Consider the following 19,540-nt stretch of genomic DNA (forward strand, 5'->3'; position numbering starts at 1 on the left):
ATAGTAGTTGCACTAGTCTTTTAATCGTATGGCCATTTGGCAAGCGGACAGCACAGGCTCTCACCTTGCCATCTCTCCCAGGAAAGACTTTCATTACGATGCCCATCTTCCACATCAGCCGTGGAATTTTATCTTCATACACTAATACAATAGCTCCTTTCTTCAAACAGATTCCTGTTTTCGCCAGTTTGGAATGATGAGCAGATTTTAAATTCATCAAATAATCCTGCCTCCATTTTTGCCAGATTCTTTCTACCAGTATCTGTTGATGTCTAAATCAACGTGTAAGACTCTCCTTTGTTGAAGTTAATTTAGAGCTTCCTTGTGGCAATGATAGTAATCGTCTTCCTATTAAGAAGTGACCAGGGGTCAAAGATTCTGGCTCTCCTAGATCCGAGTATGTAAATGTTAAAGGTCTGGAGTTCAATATAGCTTCCACTTCTGTTATGACTGTCTCTAATTCCCTGAATGTTAAGGATGATTTGCTTAAGATTCTCTTCAGAAGAGCTTTCAGAGATTGAACTATACGCTCCCAAAAGCCTCCCCACCATGCTGTCCTCTCAACTATAAATTTCCATTTGATTCTTGCTTAGAGAATTCGTTTTGAACTTCGTTGCTTTTCATCACCTCGTTCAATAGCTCTAATTCTTTTTTCGCTCTTTTAAAGGTTTTGGCATTATCGGTATACACTATTCGGCACAAACCTCTTCTCGCTATGAACCATCTAAATGTAAGCAAAAATTTTTCTGTGGAAAGGTCAGCCGTAAGTTCTAAATGCACGGCTCTAGTTACAGCACAGGTAAACAGTAAAACGTATGTCTTAGATAATTCTTTTCCACCTTTGACGTACAGTGGACCAACGTAATCTATTCCGGAGTTCTCAAATAGAAAGGCTTCTCGGCATCTGTCTGGTGGGAGAGGTGCCATATCTTGCATGACAGGTTTCGTTCGAAATATGTTGCAGACATTGCAATTGTACAGAACACTTTTAATTTTTCGACGAGACTTCAGCAACCAAAATTTATCTCTTATCTGATTTAAAGTATCTGCTATTCCTCCGTGCCCTACCACCTGATGACTGTGAAGAATAATTAAATCAGTCAAATGATCTTTGTCAGGCAACATGATTTGATGTGCTTGTTTGTATTCCAAATTTGAATTTTCTAATCATCTATCAACACGAATTACACCACTTTCGTCTACAAATGGACTGAGGGACTTCAGTTTTGATTCTGAACTTAATTCCTCATTATTCTTCAATGCCCGTATTTCATTTATGAAATTTCGCTCCTGAACACGTTTGGTCCAATAAGTTTCTGCCATTTCCAATTCGGTAACCTGCAAACATCCTGATAATTTCGAGGTATTTTTAACATTGTTGATGAACCTTAAACACCTCCCAGTAATTTGGTAAATTCGATGTAAATTGCTGTAATTTTGGGTTTTAAATAAATCTTCAGAAGGTTCGGTAACGCATGCATTTATGAAAACTTCCTTTGATGTTTTTCTTAGTTCCTTGTTGGAATCTTCAATGTTCTTTGTGGAACATAAATTCGGTTTTAGCCAGTGTTCCATTTCTTCCTTTAACCAAGTGGGCCCTTCCCACCATATGCTATTCTGCTTCAGATGTTTGACATTTTCACATCTAGTTAGCAAATCAGCTGGATTATGTTCACCAGGCGTATATCTCTAGTTCAAGACATCTGAATTCTTCTGTATTTCCTTCACTCTGTTCTGAACGAATGGCTTCCACCTTTTCACATCACTTCGAATCCAGTGTAACGTTATACTAGAATCAGTCCATATATATACAATTAAATCAATGTCCGAAGTTTCTTTTGGATGTATTTTGACAAGCGGGAGCCTATCAAAGCACCCATCAATTCCAATCTGGGAAGTGATAATTTTTTCAAAGGTGTTACTCGTGATTTTGATGTAATGAAACTTGTATGAATGACTCCATTTTTCGAATAACGAAAATACAGAACAGCCCCATAGGCCTTCTGACTCGCATCTGTGAAACAGTGTAACTGTAGACCTTCCTTTATATCCCTTTTCCCAGCACCTGCAAACTGATGTCTTGGTATTTCCAAACTAGAAATATGAGCTAATTCATCACACCTGCTTTGCCAATTCTTTCTGAGATTTTCTGGTATTTCAGTGTCCCATGCTATCTTTTGTTCCCATAAATCTTGTAATAAAATCCTAGCCCGAATGGTGTATGGATTTAAAAACCCCAGTGGATCAAAGAAATGTCCTACAAATCTCAAGATTTTTCTTTTAGTGGGTATGTTATCTATCCTTTTGGCATCTTTTACCAAATCTTTAATTTCTATCAAAAATGTATCATTTGACTTATTCCATATGTATCCCATACCCTTTGTAAATTCGTTTCATTCGTTTTCCACTTCCGCATGTTAAATCCACCTTCTTTCAGTATGCGTTTAATATGTTCCGATTCCTCGAATGCTTCTGATTCTTCATCTGCTCCAGCGATTAAGTCGTCAACATACATATTTTCAGTTAGCATGGAAAATACGTTCGGATACTGTAACTTGTATTTGTCAGCGTGTACATTAAGATGTTGCTCTGAGAAGAAACGGACTAGATGTTGCTCCAAAAATTACCCTTGTTATACGAAAGCCTTTATTTTAGTTCCATTTAGTTCACCATCGTTCCATAGAAACTTGACTGCGTTTCTGTCTTCATCAGCAAGAGAAATCTGCAAAAATGCTTGTTTGATGTCAGCTGTAAACACAATTCAATTTTGACGGAACTTAAGGAGCAATTCCAGTATGTGTGGACACATCTTGAGACCTCAATGTAAACAGTCATTTAATGACAAACAATTCTCCACATGTGACGAAGCGTCAAAAACCACACGGAGTTTTGTAGTTTCCTTGTTTTGTCTTGTAACGGCTTGATGTGGCATAAAATACGTTTTTGGTCCAATTTCAATGTTAGCGTCTTCGGAGATTCCTTCTGTTAAGTATTTATCAATTACAATTTTATCGCGATATCTGTCTTAGAACTGCTGATTATTCTGAAATCTACGACTTAAACTCTTAAATCTAATTTTAGCAATCTCCAGATTATCTCCAAGCTCATTTGAATTATGATTCCAGGGAAGACGAACAATATAACGATTGTTTTCAAATTTCACAGATCTTTTGATATCGAAAACTAAATTATCTTCTAATTCGAGTTCCTTATCCGAATCATAATTTATCCCCATAGAATCGAGCTCCCAGAGATTCTTCTGCAAACTAGACAGTGATTCGTTCTGTGTATCTTTATTATTATTAACCACAACCTTCATAGTATTCACATTGCTTGGGAAAATTCCGTAAGCCCTTTCTGTTCCACTAATGGTCCAACCCAATTTTGTTTCACCCGCTACTAAGGAATTAGACAGTCTGTGAACCTTACCCGTAACTATTTTCCAATAAAAATCCGCTCCTATCAGCAAAGAAATTTTCGGCGGTTTATTCCCTTGTCCCCATTCATCGGAAAGTTGTATGCCCTGTTTTTTAATAAGATTACCTATTTCATTTCTAGGGGAATGAATATGTGATCCATTAATGACAGGAATACTTAAAGCTTCTATTTTGATTTCATATCGATACTTCGAATTACGCAAAAGGAGACTGGTTTTTTTAACATTCTGCGCTTCAGACGTCGTGCAACCGAAAGAGAATATTTTTATTTTGTCTTCTCCAATAACGGGAAGTTTTAATTTCTTACAGATGTCCTCTCTAATAAATGTTTGCTGCGATCCTAAATCAAACAACAAGCAAACGCTTTGCTGGCGACAATTGCCTGTGTTTATAATTTCAGCTCGTGCTGTCAGAAGAAATGAGTGATTTGCTGTTGCGCAATCGGAAACAGATGAGACTATTGCCCCTTGGACGGGGCTCTTGTCTGATGCATTCATTTCATCAGAGTGTATCAATGTATGATGTCGCCGATCGCAAATACCACAAGTTAGTTTTGATTTGCACATCCTCGCTAAATGGTATCTTTTGAGACACACGAAACAACGTCCACTTCGCTTTAACTCTTCCTTTTTCTCTGGCACAGTTTTTTGACATGATTCTTACGTATGATTTTCAGAGCAGAATAAACAGCTATTAGATAGTGATGTGTTTAATGCTGACGCTGAAGGAATTCTACCCTTATTATAATCCCGATTTCTTTTGCTGTCTCGAAAACGTTCTCGAAAGTGCCACTTATTTTCAAAATGGGATTTTTTTTCAGTGACTTCAGAATCTGTTGGCTTAACTAAAAATCCTGTACGTTCTCGACTTTCTATTTCTTTTCTTAAAAAATTTAGCAAATTTGTAATTTTGTCTGGTTATCATATTCATATATTTCCTATTAAATTCTAGTGCTAAATCATTCGGAATTACTTTTATTAATATCAGATACAATAAGGTACTGTATGAATCCGGTAAAATATTACACGAATCTAATTCTCTAATTTGTACTTCACAACGATCATATAATTTTCGAAGTGCTGTCACATCGCAAGATCTTTTAACCGGAGTCAGAGTTGATAAATTGTTCATGTGGGTATCTATTATTAGTTCTTTGTGTCCGAAGCAATCTTTTAATATTTTCACAGCCTTCTCGTAATTCTCCGCTGTTAATATCAACCCTTGTATTGCAGTTTCTGCATCGGAAGTAAGAATTGACTTTAAATAGTTAAATTTATCTACTGCATGCAGACTTTCGTTTTCGTGTACAGCTGTCTCAAACCGTGCCCAAAACCCAGGCCAACTGCACACGTCCTTTCCTGAAAATGTTTCCAGGGCCAATTTCGGGAGTTTAATTTTGTTCTGCGATTCAGTGACATTTCCACATGAAGTAGAATTAGCGCTATGTGGATTAGCATCTAAATATCTTTTCGCGCGTAATTTCCAAATAATAATTTTACTTTTATACTCTTCTCTAGACATTATTTCATCTTCTAAATTTGTTACATCAATTAAAGCTTCAATACCATTATCCGCTAAGATTAGTTCTTCTTTACTAATTAACTAAGCAACCGTTTCTTCAATTACATTTTTATCCCCCTCATTAGCAATTTCTGTTTCTATCTTATTTACCAGCCTTGTAACTACCGCTCTTATAGCAGATTGTTTCTTTTTTAATTTTTCTAAATCCATGTTTATGCTTAAGCAAAATCTATTAAATTTCAGTTCAAATTCAACCCAATGTCCCCACGTTATGGCACAACAATATTATTATTTATATCCTTATCGTTATCGTTACTTCTAACTAATTAATCAAGGTAAAACAAAACTGCTTACCTTGTTCCAATGGTTTCTGCCAGGGCCACAGGGCTGAAGTTCCTCTGCGAATATCTGCAAAATCTTGAAGGGTATAATCCATAAATGATAAATACTTTCTTTACACAAACATATTTAATGAAGACGTAAACGGTTACAGAATATTTACAAAATGAAAAAGGTTTAAATTTTCGCTCTCAGTTCCGAATTCTCGTGATCTCTAAGCAAGAGTTCATAGTTCGAGATGACGTCACTCAGCCGTCAGATCTCAGCAAGAGTTGAGTTGCAACATGGCTCTTATATGCTAGCAAATAAGACTACAGTAAACATGTTAAGGTATTTTTTTTTTTTTTTTTAGAAACAGTATATAAAGTGTGTAAACATTGCCTAAATACATGGTGTTGGTGTATTTAATTATGGCAAAGCACACGAGGGCTATCTGCCTAAAGGGAGAGATGCCTTCATGGATGACTTTCTAAGGGAAACTGGCTCATATACACGTTACACATGGGGAAAACCACGAAAACGCCCATGCAGCCAGCCCGTTCGCGGGATTCGAACCTCGGACCGAACTACCAGTGTTCAGCAACTTTACTGCTCGGCCGCTGGTGGGCCTCCTAAATACATGATATACTTTTTAAACTTTTGAATGTACAAAAATAAAAAAATAAATAAATAAATAAAATAAAAAATATTCCTGTCAAAAAGGAATTTTTATTGGGGTCAAAAATGCTACTGTAGCTTCCCTAATATGTGTACAATCATTCCTCCTGTTACAGCCTTTGAAATTAAGAAATTTTTTAGAAATTTTCTTTATTATTATTATTGTTATTTCTTTCAAGAGAGTTAAATGTTAGTATTCAAAGCTGCAGAAATTTCAGGACATTATAGATGATATATTTTTCAGTGTTAGAAGTTGAAGTTATTCATTATCTAGGGATAAAAAAAATTATCAGCATAATTAATTATACAGCCGATTCAAAATAAGCTTTAGATTGTTTTGTAGTCTGTTTTTTAGTGATTACTTGTATAGTTATGTGGGGAAAACTGGTTAAAAATATGAGTTCAATAAAAATTTAATTAAAAAAATGTGTATTGAATTTTTTGGGGAGTAACTTTAAGATGCACATGGACCTTCTTTTGAAAATCTGTATGCAGATTTCGAGGCTTTAGATCATTGTATCTCTGCACTGTGAGACACATATACATACTAGCTCTTTGTTTTATTATTGTACATAAAATTTGCTTTATATAATACCATCCTACAAAATGGAGTAGAAGAAAAATTAATTTCAGAAAAATTTGAATTTAATCAGTTCATATATTATTAGAACTCTGAAATGTTAAATGAATATAAATTTTCTACAATTTTTTCTTACTTAATTATTGGTTATTGTGACTTGGTAACAAATAACTGTATCTTGGCTAAAAATTAATTAATGTTATTATAGTGCCATTAGAGAAGTACATTTTTTATGGTTAGCAACTATGCTGAATTTAAAATAAAGTATAAAATGTATTCTTTAATATTTGAATGAATCTACAATTCTTTGGTAATATTTAAATGAAACTCTTTAGTAATATTTGTCTTTTCAGTATTGATAAGCATATCTGGGAATTGTGTCTGTAGAGTTATTTGTATGTGTATGTCCCATTTTTTAATACTAATGAATATTTATTTTTCTATGTAAACTCTCTACTTTCTAAAAAAATTAGCCACAACATAAATTCGTTACTTATTCTTTTACAGATTTTGTCAAATACTTACTCTAATTTTGAAATTATTAAGGAAAATCTGATGCTTTTGCCTTCTTTAGATGCCCGTATGCCATATGATGAATCTAATGAATATGAAAAATTCTTTAAAGGAATTCCAAACTGTTCTTATAGTAATGGTGAGTTTATTTTTAGGGGGAAAGGGATGTGTGGTAATTATTACTCCGCATCCCTTCACCAAATAGAATTACAGCATTTAAATTTTTATTCAAATCTTTTTTATAAGATGTATAAATAAAATGTGAATTTAAACTTATTTAAAGTACATGTGACATATTAAAAACATAATGTTGCTCATGTTAAATTGTAAAATCAATTATGAATTCTTGCAAAGGATTTCATTCTGATTATTATTAGCTAATCAAATAACATAAAAATAACATCCATATGAAGAAAGATTCTCTCCTCAGTTTTTTTGTGCATGCTCATTGTGCATGAAATGTAATATAGGTTAAATTATATTGGTACTTAACGTGTTAACGGCACTGCAGCAGAAGTTGTGCTGATGTGCCAATAAAGAGCAATCCTGTTGTTCGCATGCAGTTAATCCTTTGGATTCCTTTTCGCCTTGTTGTTTGCTGATTTTTCACACCATTTTTTTGTGCTACGAAAATGCGTCTTTGAGATTTGCCAAACACAGAAGAAGATGCAATTTTATTTTTTCAGGAGCGAAATATTTTACCAAAAAAATGAAAATGTAACAATTCGCATGATATGAAACTTTATTTTGGAAAGTGTACATTTTAGAAATGTAATTTAAGACAGTGTGATCAGCAAGTGGGACTTAAGAAAAGACAAACAAAAAGAGTAGTCCATGTTAAAGTTAATCATAAATACAATTTTATTGATCCTGATACAGGAGTTCATATACTGACAGTCGAGGAGAGAATGTGGGGCAGTGCTAAATGGAGGAACAAGAGACATAGGGGGACAGCGAGACATCATTTAGAATCTTATTTAGCAGAGTTCATATGGCAACAGCATCAGGTCAAAGAAAATAGAGACTGTTTTGAATCTATGTTAAACACTGTATCCGCCCATTTTCCACCGAAATCTGATTGATTACTTTGATTTTAAATATAAAGTGTTTTAATTTATGATTTGTCGCAAAAATTTTAGGTGTAGATTGGCTTCACTTAAAAACCGCCAAATCTGCAGCTGCGGTAGTGTTAATACATAAGTACCATTATATTTTATATAATTATTGATAAATATCTTTTCTTTGTACTTTTTTATTTCTTATCACTATTTTTAAATTTATGACTTTTATGTATCATTTATTAAAATTTTATTGACATGTTTTAAACCTAAACGGTTTTTATTAAAACATTTCATTTTGTGCTATGGATATTCAAGTGAATATTAATTTGTGATGACTGGCAAATTGTAGCAATTATATATTTCTTTAAATCCCTTTGGTAGTTATCGTAATCAACACGTATTTACTCAGGTACACTTCACAAAAAAAGGGGGCAATTCTATATCTTTCATTCTACTGGGCCAATTAAATTATTCAATTTGCATTTTTCATGTCTCGAAAGCACGACTTAGGATATGTATTAGATTTATATATAGCATCATTCTAATATAGGTATTTTGACATAAAATCAGACTTTTTCTGAAATGACATGCCATTTTTTCCCGCATACTTCGACTCAAATTATGCCAAACTGCCAGTTTTGTAAAAAATGACATGAGGTGTTTTTAAAAAAATTAGCTTTTTTGTGTTAATTGAATGCTATATATATATTTATTAATATCCCTTTTTTTAGTAAACTTATTTGATTCTTCCTTTCACATTTCAAAATTTAGGTTCATTCAAATAAAATTCGGCCTTTTTTTTTTTTTTTTATGATTTCTTTATAAAATTTGTATTGTTCAATAATTCTTATAAACTTTTTGGAAAAAACTGTGTATTATAACCTATAAAATGTTAGCATATTCATTATAAGCGATAATAATGCCAAATGTGGTTTATGCACTTTGTTAAATTTATTTGAAAGTATGAACAATGACATTTTTTCCACTCGTGTAATATGAAAAAAAGCAAAGGAAAACAGGTTGCTATAAATTAAGAAGTTCACTAAGTGTTATTCTTAATTTATAGCAAACTGAACAAAATGCCCCAGGATAAATTTTACAAAATTTAATATCTAGGCATAATTTGAGTCATAGAATTGAAATATTGAAAAAAAATTGACATGACATTTCAGAAAAAGGTCCAATTTTGTGTCAAAATACCTATATTAGAACAATTCTATATATAAATCTAATATGTATCCTAGGTTGCACTTTCGAGACATGAAAAACATAATTTCAATTTCATTAATCTGCCCAATAGAAGGGGAGATATAGTACTGTCCCTTATTTTTTGCACAGTGTACACTTTTAAGTACTGCTCTCCTCTCTTTTATGTTTATGGTACTTATTTTCAGTGATACCATAGAATAAGTTTTTGAAAAGATGGCTATTTGTATTTTTAATAGAATTTTGATTGAATATTGATTTGAATTTTTAATAGCCTGCAGTACATTTTAAATTTTAAATATGGCATACATGCTTGAAATGTCATGGAATTTTATTGAAAGCAAAAGCAAAAAAAAAAAAAGGGTCTTAAAACAGCTAACAGATGGCATTTTATATGATAATAAAAGGCATAATTAGCATAACAATTGATTTTTAGCAAAGACTGTGTTCTTTGTAACAAATTTTCAACGTGTTGGCCATCATTCATCAACAAAACCTGCAGTGGAGGAACAGTGTTGTGAACAGCACTATGAATCATATTGTAGGTATGGTGAAAAATTGCAATTGGATGCATCCCTAATGAGGTCGGACGATTGCAGTAGACTTGCGATTTAAAGTAACCCACAACCAATAATCACATGAATTAAGATCTGAGACCTGAGAGGCCAAGCATGATGGAAGTGGTGGTTCAGCATGTGATCCTCATCAAACGATCTTTCACACATATAGCAATATGGGGTGGCAAAATGTCGTGTAACAATATAGAGCGCCATCCTGCGTAAAAGTCATACCTCCCAACAGTGTTTATCAGCTAGACTAGGGATGATGTGATTCTGCAACACATTAATGTACCTCGCACATGTCACACTGACAGTTTGAATAGCAGAACCACGTGTTTCCTTGAAGAAAAAGGGTCCAATCACGATTGATGTGATAAATCCACATGAAACCATACCAACACCCGGAGGCAAGGATAGAAAAGTGACAAAGTAATGAAGAGACTGATTCCCTGTCTCACTACAACTCATTTCATACATGATTCTCATACAGCATCACTGACATTTTGCTGCCCAGTGCCATATGTCAGCCTTTTTTTCCCCTTTAAATAAAACCCTATGTCATTTCAAGCGTTGTGTCAATTTTTATGTCATTCTATGAATTACTGGATTTTCAAATGTTAGACTTTAAGGTGACCCTGTTTTATTTTTGTATATGTTTAATTCTCTAGGTTCTGTGTGCTAATTTAAATCTGAATTCCAAATTTGATTTTTATATTTCGATTCAGTTTTTGATACTGGGTAGAGCTTTAAGTACCTGCATTATTGGTTATCTAGTATCTTTCAATACACTGCAAGCAATCTCTAGGTGTCTTTTGGTGATGAATGGCTGTTAATTTCAGTCCTCACGTTTTTTGTCTGTATTACTTTTCAAATAAGAGTATGTTGCTACCAAATGATATCACAATGTATTACTTTTAAAGAAATAATATGGCAAATATTAAAAAAGGTACATTAAATGTAAAAAAAAGAAAAAAAAACACTGTATCATTAATTCTAAAGATGTGCTGTTTCTATATTTTGTGATTTTGTTGCTAAATTTTAGGTGGCATAAATGTAATGTTTAAAAAGACAAAAAAAAAAATTTTCTGTAAGTCATCTTATTAAGAAAACTAAACATTGGTATCAAGAACTGAGAAAAAACTGGAAAAAAATTAACGGCATTATTTAACACTGTATTGGGAATTCTAAACATGTGCTACTTTAAAAAATTTTTTGATTTTAGTGTTAAATTTTATGTAGAATAAATGTGAAGAAAGTAATTTTTAGTAATAATGTTAAAAAGACAAAAAGAAATGTAGTTCGTCTTGTTAAGAAAACTTAACATTGACATGATGAACTCAAGAAAGACTGAAAAAAGTGTAGCAACACTTAACACTCAATCAGAAATTCTAAAAATTTTCTGATGTTAAAAGTCTTATGATTTCACTATTGAATTTTATGTGGTGTAACTGAGAAGAATGCAATATTTAATAATAAAAGTAAAAAAGAAGTCGTGTTAGCTGGAGTGAATTCAAAAGCATACTGTTAAACTGTGAGCTCATCAAGAGCATTAAAAAACTTAAGACAGCCACTGTCAAAGCTGAAATGAATGAGTCTGTTCACATGTGCCATGACCCTTTATACATTTTCATACTTTTGATTTTTTTATTGTTATTTAACTATAGATATGGCAGATTACTTTTAGCAGTAAAGAAATTCACTTGGGTATACTCATAGTTCGCATATAATATTTTTGCTCCCTGTATCAAATACAAGATGACTAGATAAATAATACTCATCTCTCCTGCGTATTTATGCAAAACTCCTGCACATGTAATGCATTATATTCCAAGAATTGCTGAATAAGAATTTGAGCAGACTATTTATAAGATCTCCCAAGTAAATAATGACTCTCCCCAATAAATGGATTTGAATTTTTAACATTTAGTTAATTGTATCTACATTTTGAGAAATAAATGATTCATTTCAGTTCACCAAGTGTATTAGTTCATTCCTATATGCTAAACGCTTAAACACTGCAAGCATTTGCCATGGCAATACTCGTACTTGGTGATTCAAGTATAGCAGTCAGTAATGAGCTATCTCATAGCTGACATAAACTTGTTTTGCTAACTATGAGTATGTTGCTAGTGTAACTAGTGTACTCATAGTTGGTAGTGAGTGTTTCAAAAAACCCTCTGGTGCAATGTTAAAAATCTGATTCTGAAAATCACATTCAAAGTGACATCAAACAGATTATTATACTCTGCAATTTGTCTCTACTTCCATATCTGTATCAACCTAACAAGTAAAAAGATAAATGATAATGAATTGTTCCATGTTGCTGCTTATTCCTCCCCTCTGTTGATACTTAGACACATTGTATTATTTGTGTGTGGATGCCAAACTCAAGTTGAGGTTGATATATTGAAATAAAAAAGAAGCCAACTCCACCTTTCATTATTATCCCCTCCCAAAGAAAACTAGAACAATAACTAGAAAAGAAAAGAAAAAGAAACAAAATTCTCATCTTTTTTGAAGATTACAGAAATATTTTAGGGTTGTCAAATACATGCAAGAATCAAAATTATGGGTGGCATTTTTGGCACTATATCGATAAATACTGGGTAACCAACATATATTGTAACTACATTTTGTTTAATAAAGTATATAATACTATCTTCATATGAGTTCTTTTAACATCATACTAACCAGATTGCTGATGTAAGCAGTGTATATCCCTCATTATTGTATTATGTATGATTTTTGGTTTCTCAACTCCTGGAATTTTAAATTATAAATTTAGTGATTTCATCATAAAGAACAGATTTTACAAAAAGATGTGTTTGTTATCTTTTCAACTGTTTACTACTGTCTTTCCTTTCTGAAAGGTAATTAATTCTCTCATAATCAGTAAAGTTTTTGGGGGGTGAGATCATATATTAAAAAAAAAGAAAATCACTTCTGACCCTAGGAGATTGTTATAATTATTCATAGTATTGCAATATTATGAGCATGAAAAGAACTTGGTAAAAGTTAGTTTAACTTAAATAGAAAATAAAAAGTTTTTTGAATTTTTCAGAAATCTGTGTCCTATTCATATTATATATCATAGTACACCACTCATGTCAAATATGAGATTCACAAAGCCCTACTATTTTATTTTGAATTGTGCTCTTTTAACACGTTGAGTGTGGCGTCAAATTTACTGTCCTTTCCGTTCAGCCAACAGCGAGCTAAGCCGTATTTTTGTTTAGAATGTTTCAATACATTTCATTAAAACTAAATTTGATCTCATTTCATTGAGACTATATTTATTTTTTAACTTTAATACTGTCGGTCCTGTGGACCGGTGCCAGACAAACGAAAATTCCAGGGACCGACGCCGGCTGCACGGAAAGTTCACTGGGGACCGACGCCGCGCTCACCGTGTTAAGTGGTAAATGTTAAATCAAGAATGTAAGTCTTCATGCTTTAGGATACTTTGAGGGATCTAGTTGTTTCAAATAGCTATTTAGATGTAAAAAAAAAAAAAAAAAAAAATTTGTTTTTTCCAATGAAAATTAAATGTAAACCAGCTTTGGTCGAGTCTGTGAAGAATGCAGATTTCATTTCCTATGAAGGAATTGCATGATGAGATCAAATTATAAAAAATGGGAAAGCATCAAAATATTGATGTCTGAATTAGATTTCATTAGAGAAAAGACATTCAAATCTTGGAAAAGGATTTCAATTCAAAACTTGAATCTATTCTTTTTTCATTTGAATCTTTTGAATCCTTAACTAAAAAAATCATTGAAATACTTTAACTCAAAACGTTAGGAAAATTAGTTTTAGTGTTATCTGATAGACATTCATTAAAAGAAAAAGCAGTTATTGCTATTTCAGTAGTACTTTGATTACCAAAATCATCATGTATCCTAAAAGTTTTCAGCGTATAGCACTAGAAAATTTACCATTCCATATTTAGTATTTTTCTCCATTACTCTTGAAATCATTCTCAAATCTGTACATTTGCTTGGATTTGAAAAGAATCTCAAAACTTTTAAAAAATATGAACCATTAATTCTTCCTGTAAAATTATGCTAAAAAGAGGTCAAGAATTTTAATTATATTTTGGGAAATATCATTTGATAAATACAGATATATTTTTTTAAAAAATGTTTTAAGAAATGCACATTTTAAGTTTTGCTCTAATTAATTTATTATTGCATATTAAGTTAAGGTTTTTCCTCTTCTTCTTCATCTTATTATTATTATTACACGAAGTATTCAGGATGTTCAAAAACCTTTCAAGACTCAGATTTGAGAAAATTTAAGATTTGTCCCATTTCTAGTTTTCTGTTTGATCATCTTACTTTTTGGCTTGGAATCACCTCTTATAGCATTAATATTGGAAGAAGCTTATGTAATTTTGTTTTGCAACCAATGATGAGTCGATGACCATGCATGGTTATTTGTTATTCATTTCATCAAAAACAACTACATGAAAACCATTTACTTCTGAATTTTTGTAGATTTTATTGTGTATAATAGTGATAACAATATGATTCAAAACCATACAATGAAAAAAAATATTTTAAAGAATCGTATGTATTTATTGTTTGTATTTTCTTACCTGTGTTATTTATAAAATTGAGTTTAGTTAGAGCTGATGATTTTTCATTAGATTTATATACTGTTTTTTTTTTTTTTTTTTTTTTTTTTAATCTATGCAATACGAAGATGCGATGCTTGGATTTCGGGTTGTAATAAAAATGTAAAATCTTTAGATTTAGACTGGAGGGAAAAAAGGACTAGTAAATAAATAAATAAAAGTACAATTAATTTCTTTTGATTTTTATATAGGAAAATATATTATGTTTTTTTTTTTTTTTTTTTTTTTTAAATATTTTTCAACCACAGGATTACAATAGTTTGTTTTAAAACTTGGGATGTTCTAATTTTGAGTCCCTTTTCCCTGACAGCAACTTAAGAAACTTTTCTTGATCTGTTCAGATTGACTTTTTTTTTCCAAAATTCTTTTTGTTAAAAAAGTGCTATGTTATAAGTTCTAGTTCATAATGAAAAATTTTAATTCTTGTATCTGTCTAACATGTTATCAAATGTTAATATTTGCACAAAATATAGCCTGAAATAGCTATCCTAAATATCTGCTGCCCATTGATTAATACAAAAATTTCAGTTTTTGTAATCTTGCTCGAATGAAACAGCATATGCTTATTCTTCAATTAATTGGTACAAGTTAAGCAGTTTTGGGTGACAGTTATGCAAGTGGTATTTTATAAAATATGGCAACCTGTTTCAATACAGAGAGAGAGAAATGCTGCTGAAAGTTGACAAAACCATCAACAGTTCACTGTCGATATCTAATAGGCTGCATAGAATATAAGTTAATAGATTTTTAGTTGTCTACTGTACTGCGCCACATGCAGCTGAACATAAGACAACCACACTACCATTTCAGTAATCTAATTATTAACAAAATAAGAAATGTGTAATGACAGCATTCTTTCTGATTATATAGTAACCTCAGTAATGTCTTTTTTTAGTAAAATCAGTTAATTTTCAAAGCAGAGTTAATCAGTTAATGTTTGTTGTTGAATGGGTATAACTAATTAAATTTTAGAAATTATTTGGTATATTTATAAACTTTCATGTGAAGTCTAAAAATGTAAAAAATTTATAAACTGATGATACTTTCATTCAAAGTAGATATTTTTAAATTTTAAGTGAATTAATTATGTTGCATGTTTTATGTAAGGTATAAAATAAGATATGAGGAAAAACAATTTTTTAGGTGTTCCATTTCGACTTTTTTCTATAATATCAAATAAAAGGGGTATTAAGTTTCTGCGGTACTTACTTACTGCTTTACCTGCACAGTCTTCGTTGTTTTCATATGGACGTTGTGAATTATTTCTGATGTTGTCTAAAGCAGAGTATCAGGTAACAAAATTGATCTCTGTCTATCTATGTATATGTGTGTGTGTGTATGTGCATGTGCTTATTCTGCAATTTTACTTCAGATCCATGTTTTCTTCTAAAAGTGTACAATCTTAATCTAATAAACAATTTTATATTACTATATGTCACAGGTTTACAGAATGATTTAAATGTAAGTAAAATAGTCTAAAAATTTTAAACAGAACAGAAACTAAAAAGTTGTAAATACTATATACATATGCTGAGCAGCCAGAATATTAGAAAGACCGTTTTTTGTTTCATGTGGACCAGTCTGCCAGTGACATAACAGCTAGAAATTGCTCTTGAAAAGAACTAGTTATCATTGCAAGTAGTATGAAAATAAATAACTGTTTTCCTTAACTGTTGGGAGTCCTTTGGATATGTCTGGAAACAGCTTTTAGCATATGTAGAAGCTTACTGGAAACATCAAATTGGTTTGTTTAAGAGCATGCTTTCAAGTTCATATTGCTTCCATGTCAGCTCAACCCTCGGACCTCAATTCTATTCAGTTCAGAGCCAGATTTAGACTTGATAAGGCCCTAAGCTATTTGAGATATGAGGCCCTTTATAAGTCTGTTATAATATATTTTAATATTATTTATACTACATTTTAATTTTTTGGCAGGCCCCCAAGAAAGTGAGGGCACTAAGCTATAGCTTATATAGCTTATATATAAATCCGGCCCTGATTCAGTTTTCCTAAGACAAAGCGAAAAGATCACTTCAGAACTTGAAAATCCTGTCGCTTAATCTGAACAAAATTAGTGTGGACGAGTAGATTATTAGGAATGTCTCTATATTATGGCCACTCAGTATAAAACAATACTAATAAAATTGCTGCAAGTTTGAATGAATTTAAGTAATTAAATAAATTATGGTTTTCAAGGAAATGAAAAACCAATATTAACTGTAATTTCTAGAAAGTGAAATTTCAAGTATAATTTTGTAGTTTAGGCTATTTTATGTCTCAGTACTATAACTTCTCTTTCAATATTTTTTTCTTACCTCAGATGTTGAGAATAGGGTTTTATTTCTCAAAACTTTTGAATTTGCTCTCACTACTTCTAAATTAAACTGTAATTTTTAATAATTATAAGAATGCTATGTGAGGTATTTTTGTTATACAGCTATGCTTGTTCTGAGAAATCACAGAATCACAAAGATTTGTGGATCACATTTGAATGTAGCTGTAACAGTAATTAGTCATTTTAGCAGTGCAAGACCATTACCACTTACTGCGACTTTCTTTTCTTTTTAGATATATATATATATATATATATATATATATACAGCTTTCTTGAATTTCATTTTTACCACATTTTATGGTAAACATGATCTAATATTATAACATTTCTTTGTTTCAATTAGTTAAGTATTTATCTGAGGTTTTTAACTAGTGGAAAATATGTAAAAATAACTTGAAAATTGTATGAAGTAATAAGAGATGCAATTAAAGACAAAGTGATGAACCCTTTTTTTTTTAATTTTATTTATTTATACAAAATTAGTATAGCAACTTTTGCAACATTTCAAAATGATAAAAAGAAGACTACATACTAAAAATCAATTCATCACTGAAATATTTATGTAACTTTGGTTTCTTTGAGAAAGGTATTTATTGTCAATGAAATAAGCGAAATTAGTTTAGGGCTGATAAGCACTTGCAAAAAAGAAATCGCAGCTACAGATTATCTTTCTCTTAAATGCGATTCCCAAACTTTTGTTTTACAACTACTTGAAAAGCTTATAAAGAAATGTTAATTATTCACTAATTTGAAATGCTGTTCTATGGATCCAAAGTATATGGCCCAAAACAGCACAAAAGCATACAGGAAAATGAAAATTATATTGATTTATTTTTCCAGAATGGTTAGATTGCAAAAGAATGTTATAATATTCTTTTGGACTATTCCGATTTCATCAAAAATGTTGTCCCGCCGTACCTTACATAATTTAAAACCTATGATGTCAGGAAAATGAGATTAGATACTTTTTTGCACACATTCATTGATGAAAATTACTTCAAGTTATAGGGAACATTTTAAAATGATTTTTGTTCTTACCCATGGGCAAGCATCTGTTGAACAAGGATTTAGTATCAATAAAATTAAAGAAACCGAAAATGTTAGAGAAAATCCGTACATTACCCAGTGCATAGTTTGTGATTATGTGCTGATGCGATCTACAGTGTATGAATTGCAAAAGAGAAAAAGGGAGCTTCATCAGCTCATTCACAGAATTGGTTATATTTGGAAGAGCAGGGGGCAAAAATAAAAATTGTTCAAGATTAAAAAAAAAAAAAAAAAAAAAGCAGAATAAACAGATGAATTTTCTAAAAGAAAAGAAAACTTTCTTTGAAAGAGAAATTAAAGTGCTTGAAAATAAAGTAAATGAACTTGCTGAAATTACAAAAAACTTTAATCATTTAAATAAATCTAATGAAATGTTAAAAAATATTTGTGAAAAACAAACTCAGTTAACAGAACTGTATTCAAGCATTAATGAAAAGAAACAAAAGAAAAATTAAACATAAAAATTATATTATTCATATATAAGCATAAGTCTTTCCCCCCCCCCTTTTTTTTTTTTTTTATTCAGTAAAGTATTTTGTATAAATATAATAAATATGGTTTATTATCATTTATTTTCTACATTTTAACTGAAATTTCATTATTAAATCTTGTAATATAGTTTAGTATACGTTTCCCCCCCCCTCCTCATTGTAAACTAATTCTGTAAATTGAAAAGTTAGTTAAAAATTTTAAAATAATTTTTTTCTTTGGTTGAGTAGTGTTAATTCTGCTGCTGTTAAATAATTATTTTAGAGATGGAGAATTGTGTATGCAAAGACTAAAAAATTTAAATTAATTTTTATTTGAACATGCTTGATGGAATAGAGAATTGAACAAAAATTGAACTGCTGTTAGGCAGAAGTGCAGATTTATACATATAGTACAGATGGAAACATCTCAGTAAAATCATCAGTAGTAATGCTGTAGAAATAACATCAGTCACATACAAGGAAAATGAAGTGATATAGTTATATATCTATATATTACAGTTAAAGTTATATATATATATATGCAATGAATAAATACAAAATAAAAAGCAGTTCAAATCCTAATCTAATTTTGTGCTAAAGTATGTTGGTAATAATGCAAAATAAATTAAAAAATAATACATTAAAAATTCATCCTATATTTGATTCAGAATGTGTATATACAGAAACCGAATACCAGAAACACAGTGGCAAACTGCAAGAAAAAGGGGGCAAACTATTCCAAAATCAGAAGCGGAGTAAAATTTACATCTTTTGCTGCATCAGGAGTCAGTGAAACAAAAGAAGTAAATTAATCAGCTTGATGCAGAAATACTGATTGCGAAGCACTGTAGATCCATTCCTACTGGCTCATTGTAATAAGAAAGAGGCTGAGACGTACAAAATTAGAGAAGTACTGGTGTAGGAAAACTGAGATATAGAAATATATCTCAGTGATTTTTGGAGTAGAACATAGATCCATATTGAAGAGGAAGAATTTTGATTGTGTAAGATGCTAATCCAAATGAATAGGAAACTGGGCAGTCAAGGCAGATTAAATTCCAATTTTATTTAAATTGACATTTGTGGCCACAGTTTACTTGGCACTCTAATCGTGTCTATTTCTTGAACATTTAAATTTTTTAATACTATTGCGATAGGAAAATTGTATCCAAGTAGCA

At 31.2% G+C, this 19,540-nt stretch overlaps 1 protein-coding gene across 5 annotated transcripts in view; it reads left to right on the top strand.

Moving 5' to 3' along the window:
* Nucleotides 1-19,540, top strand: part of mtTFB2 (mitochondrial transcription factor B2) — a 54,528-nt gene that overhangs the window by 17,523 nt on the left and 17,465 nt on the right. For 4 of the 5 annotated variants that reach the window (XM_085815801.1, XM_085815798.1, XM_085815797.1 and 1 more), the window contains exons 4-5: nt 7,042-7,186; nt 15,654-15,802. In XM_085815801.1, the coding sequence (XP_085671927.1) occupies nt 7,042-7,186; nt 15,654-15,802 (294 nt within the window). The remainder of the gene's footprint in view (nt 1-7,041; nt 7,187-15,653; nt 15,803-19,540) is intronic. The other variant, XM_085815800.1, reaches the window with a different exon arrangement.

This window comes from Stegodyphus dumicola, chromosome 4 (genome assembly GCF_044657685.1).
Source record: "Stegodyphus dumicola isolate Sdum_Otavi_A_Nest chromosome 4, ASM4465768v1".
NCBI classification, from domain to species: domain Eukaryota; kingdom Metazoa; phylum Arthropoda; class Arachnida; order Araneae; family Eresidae; genus Stegodyphus; species Stegodyphus dumicola.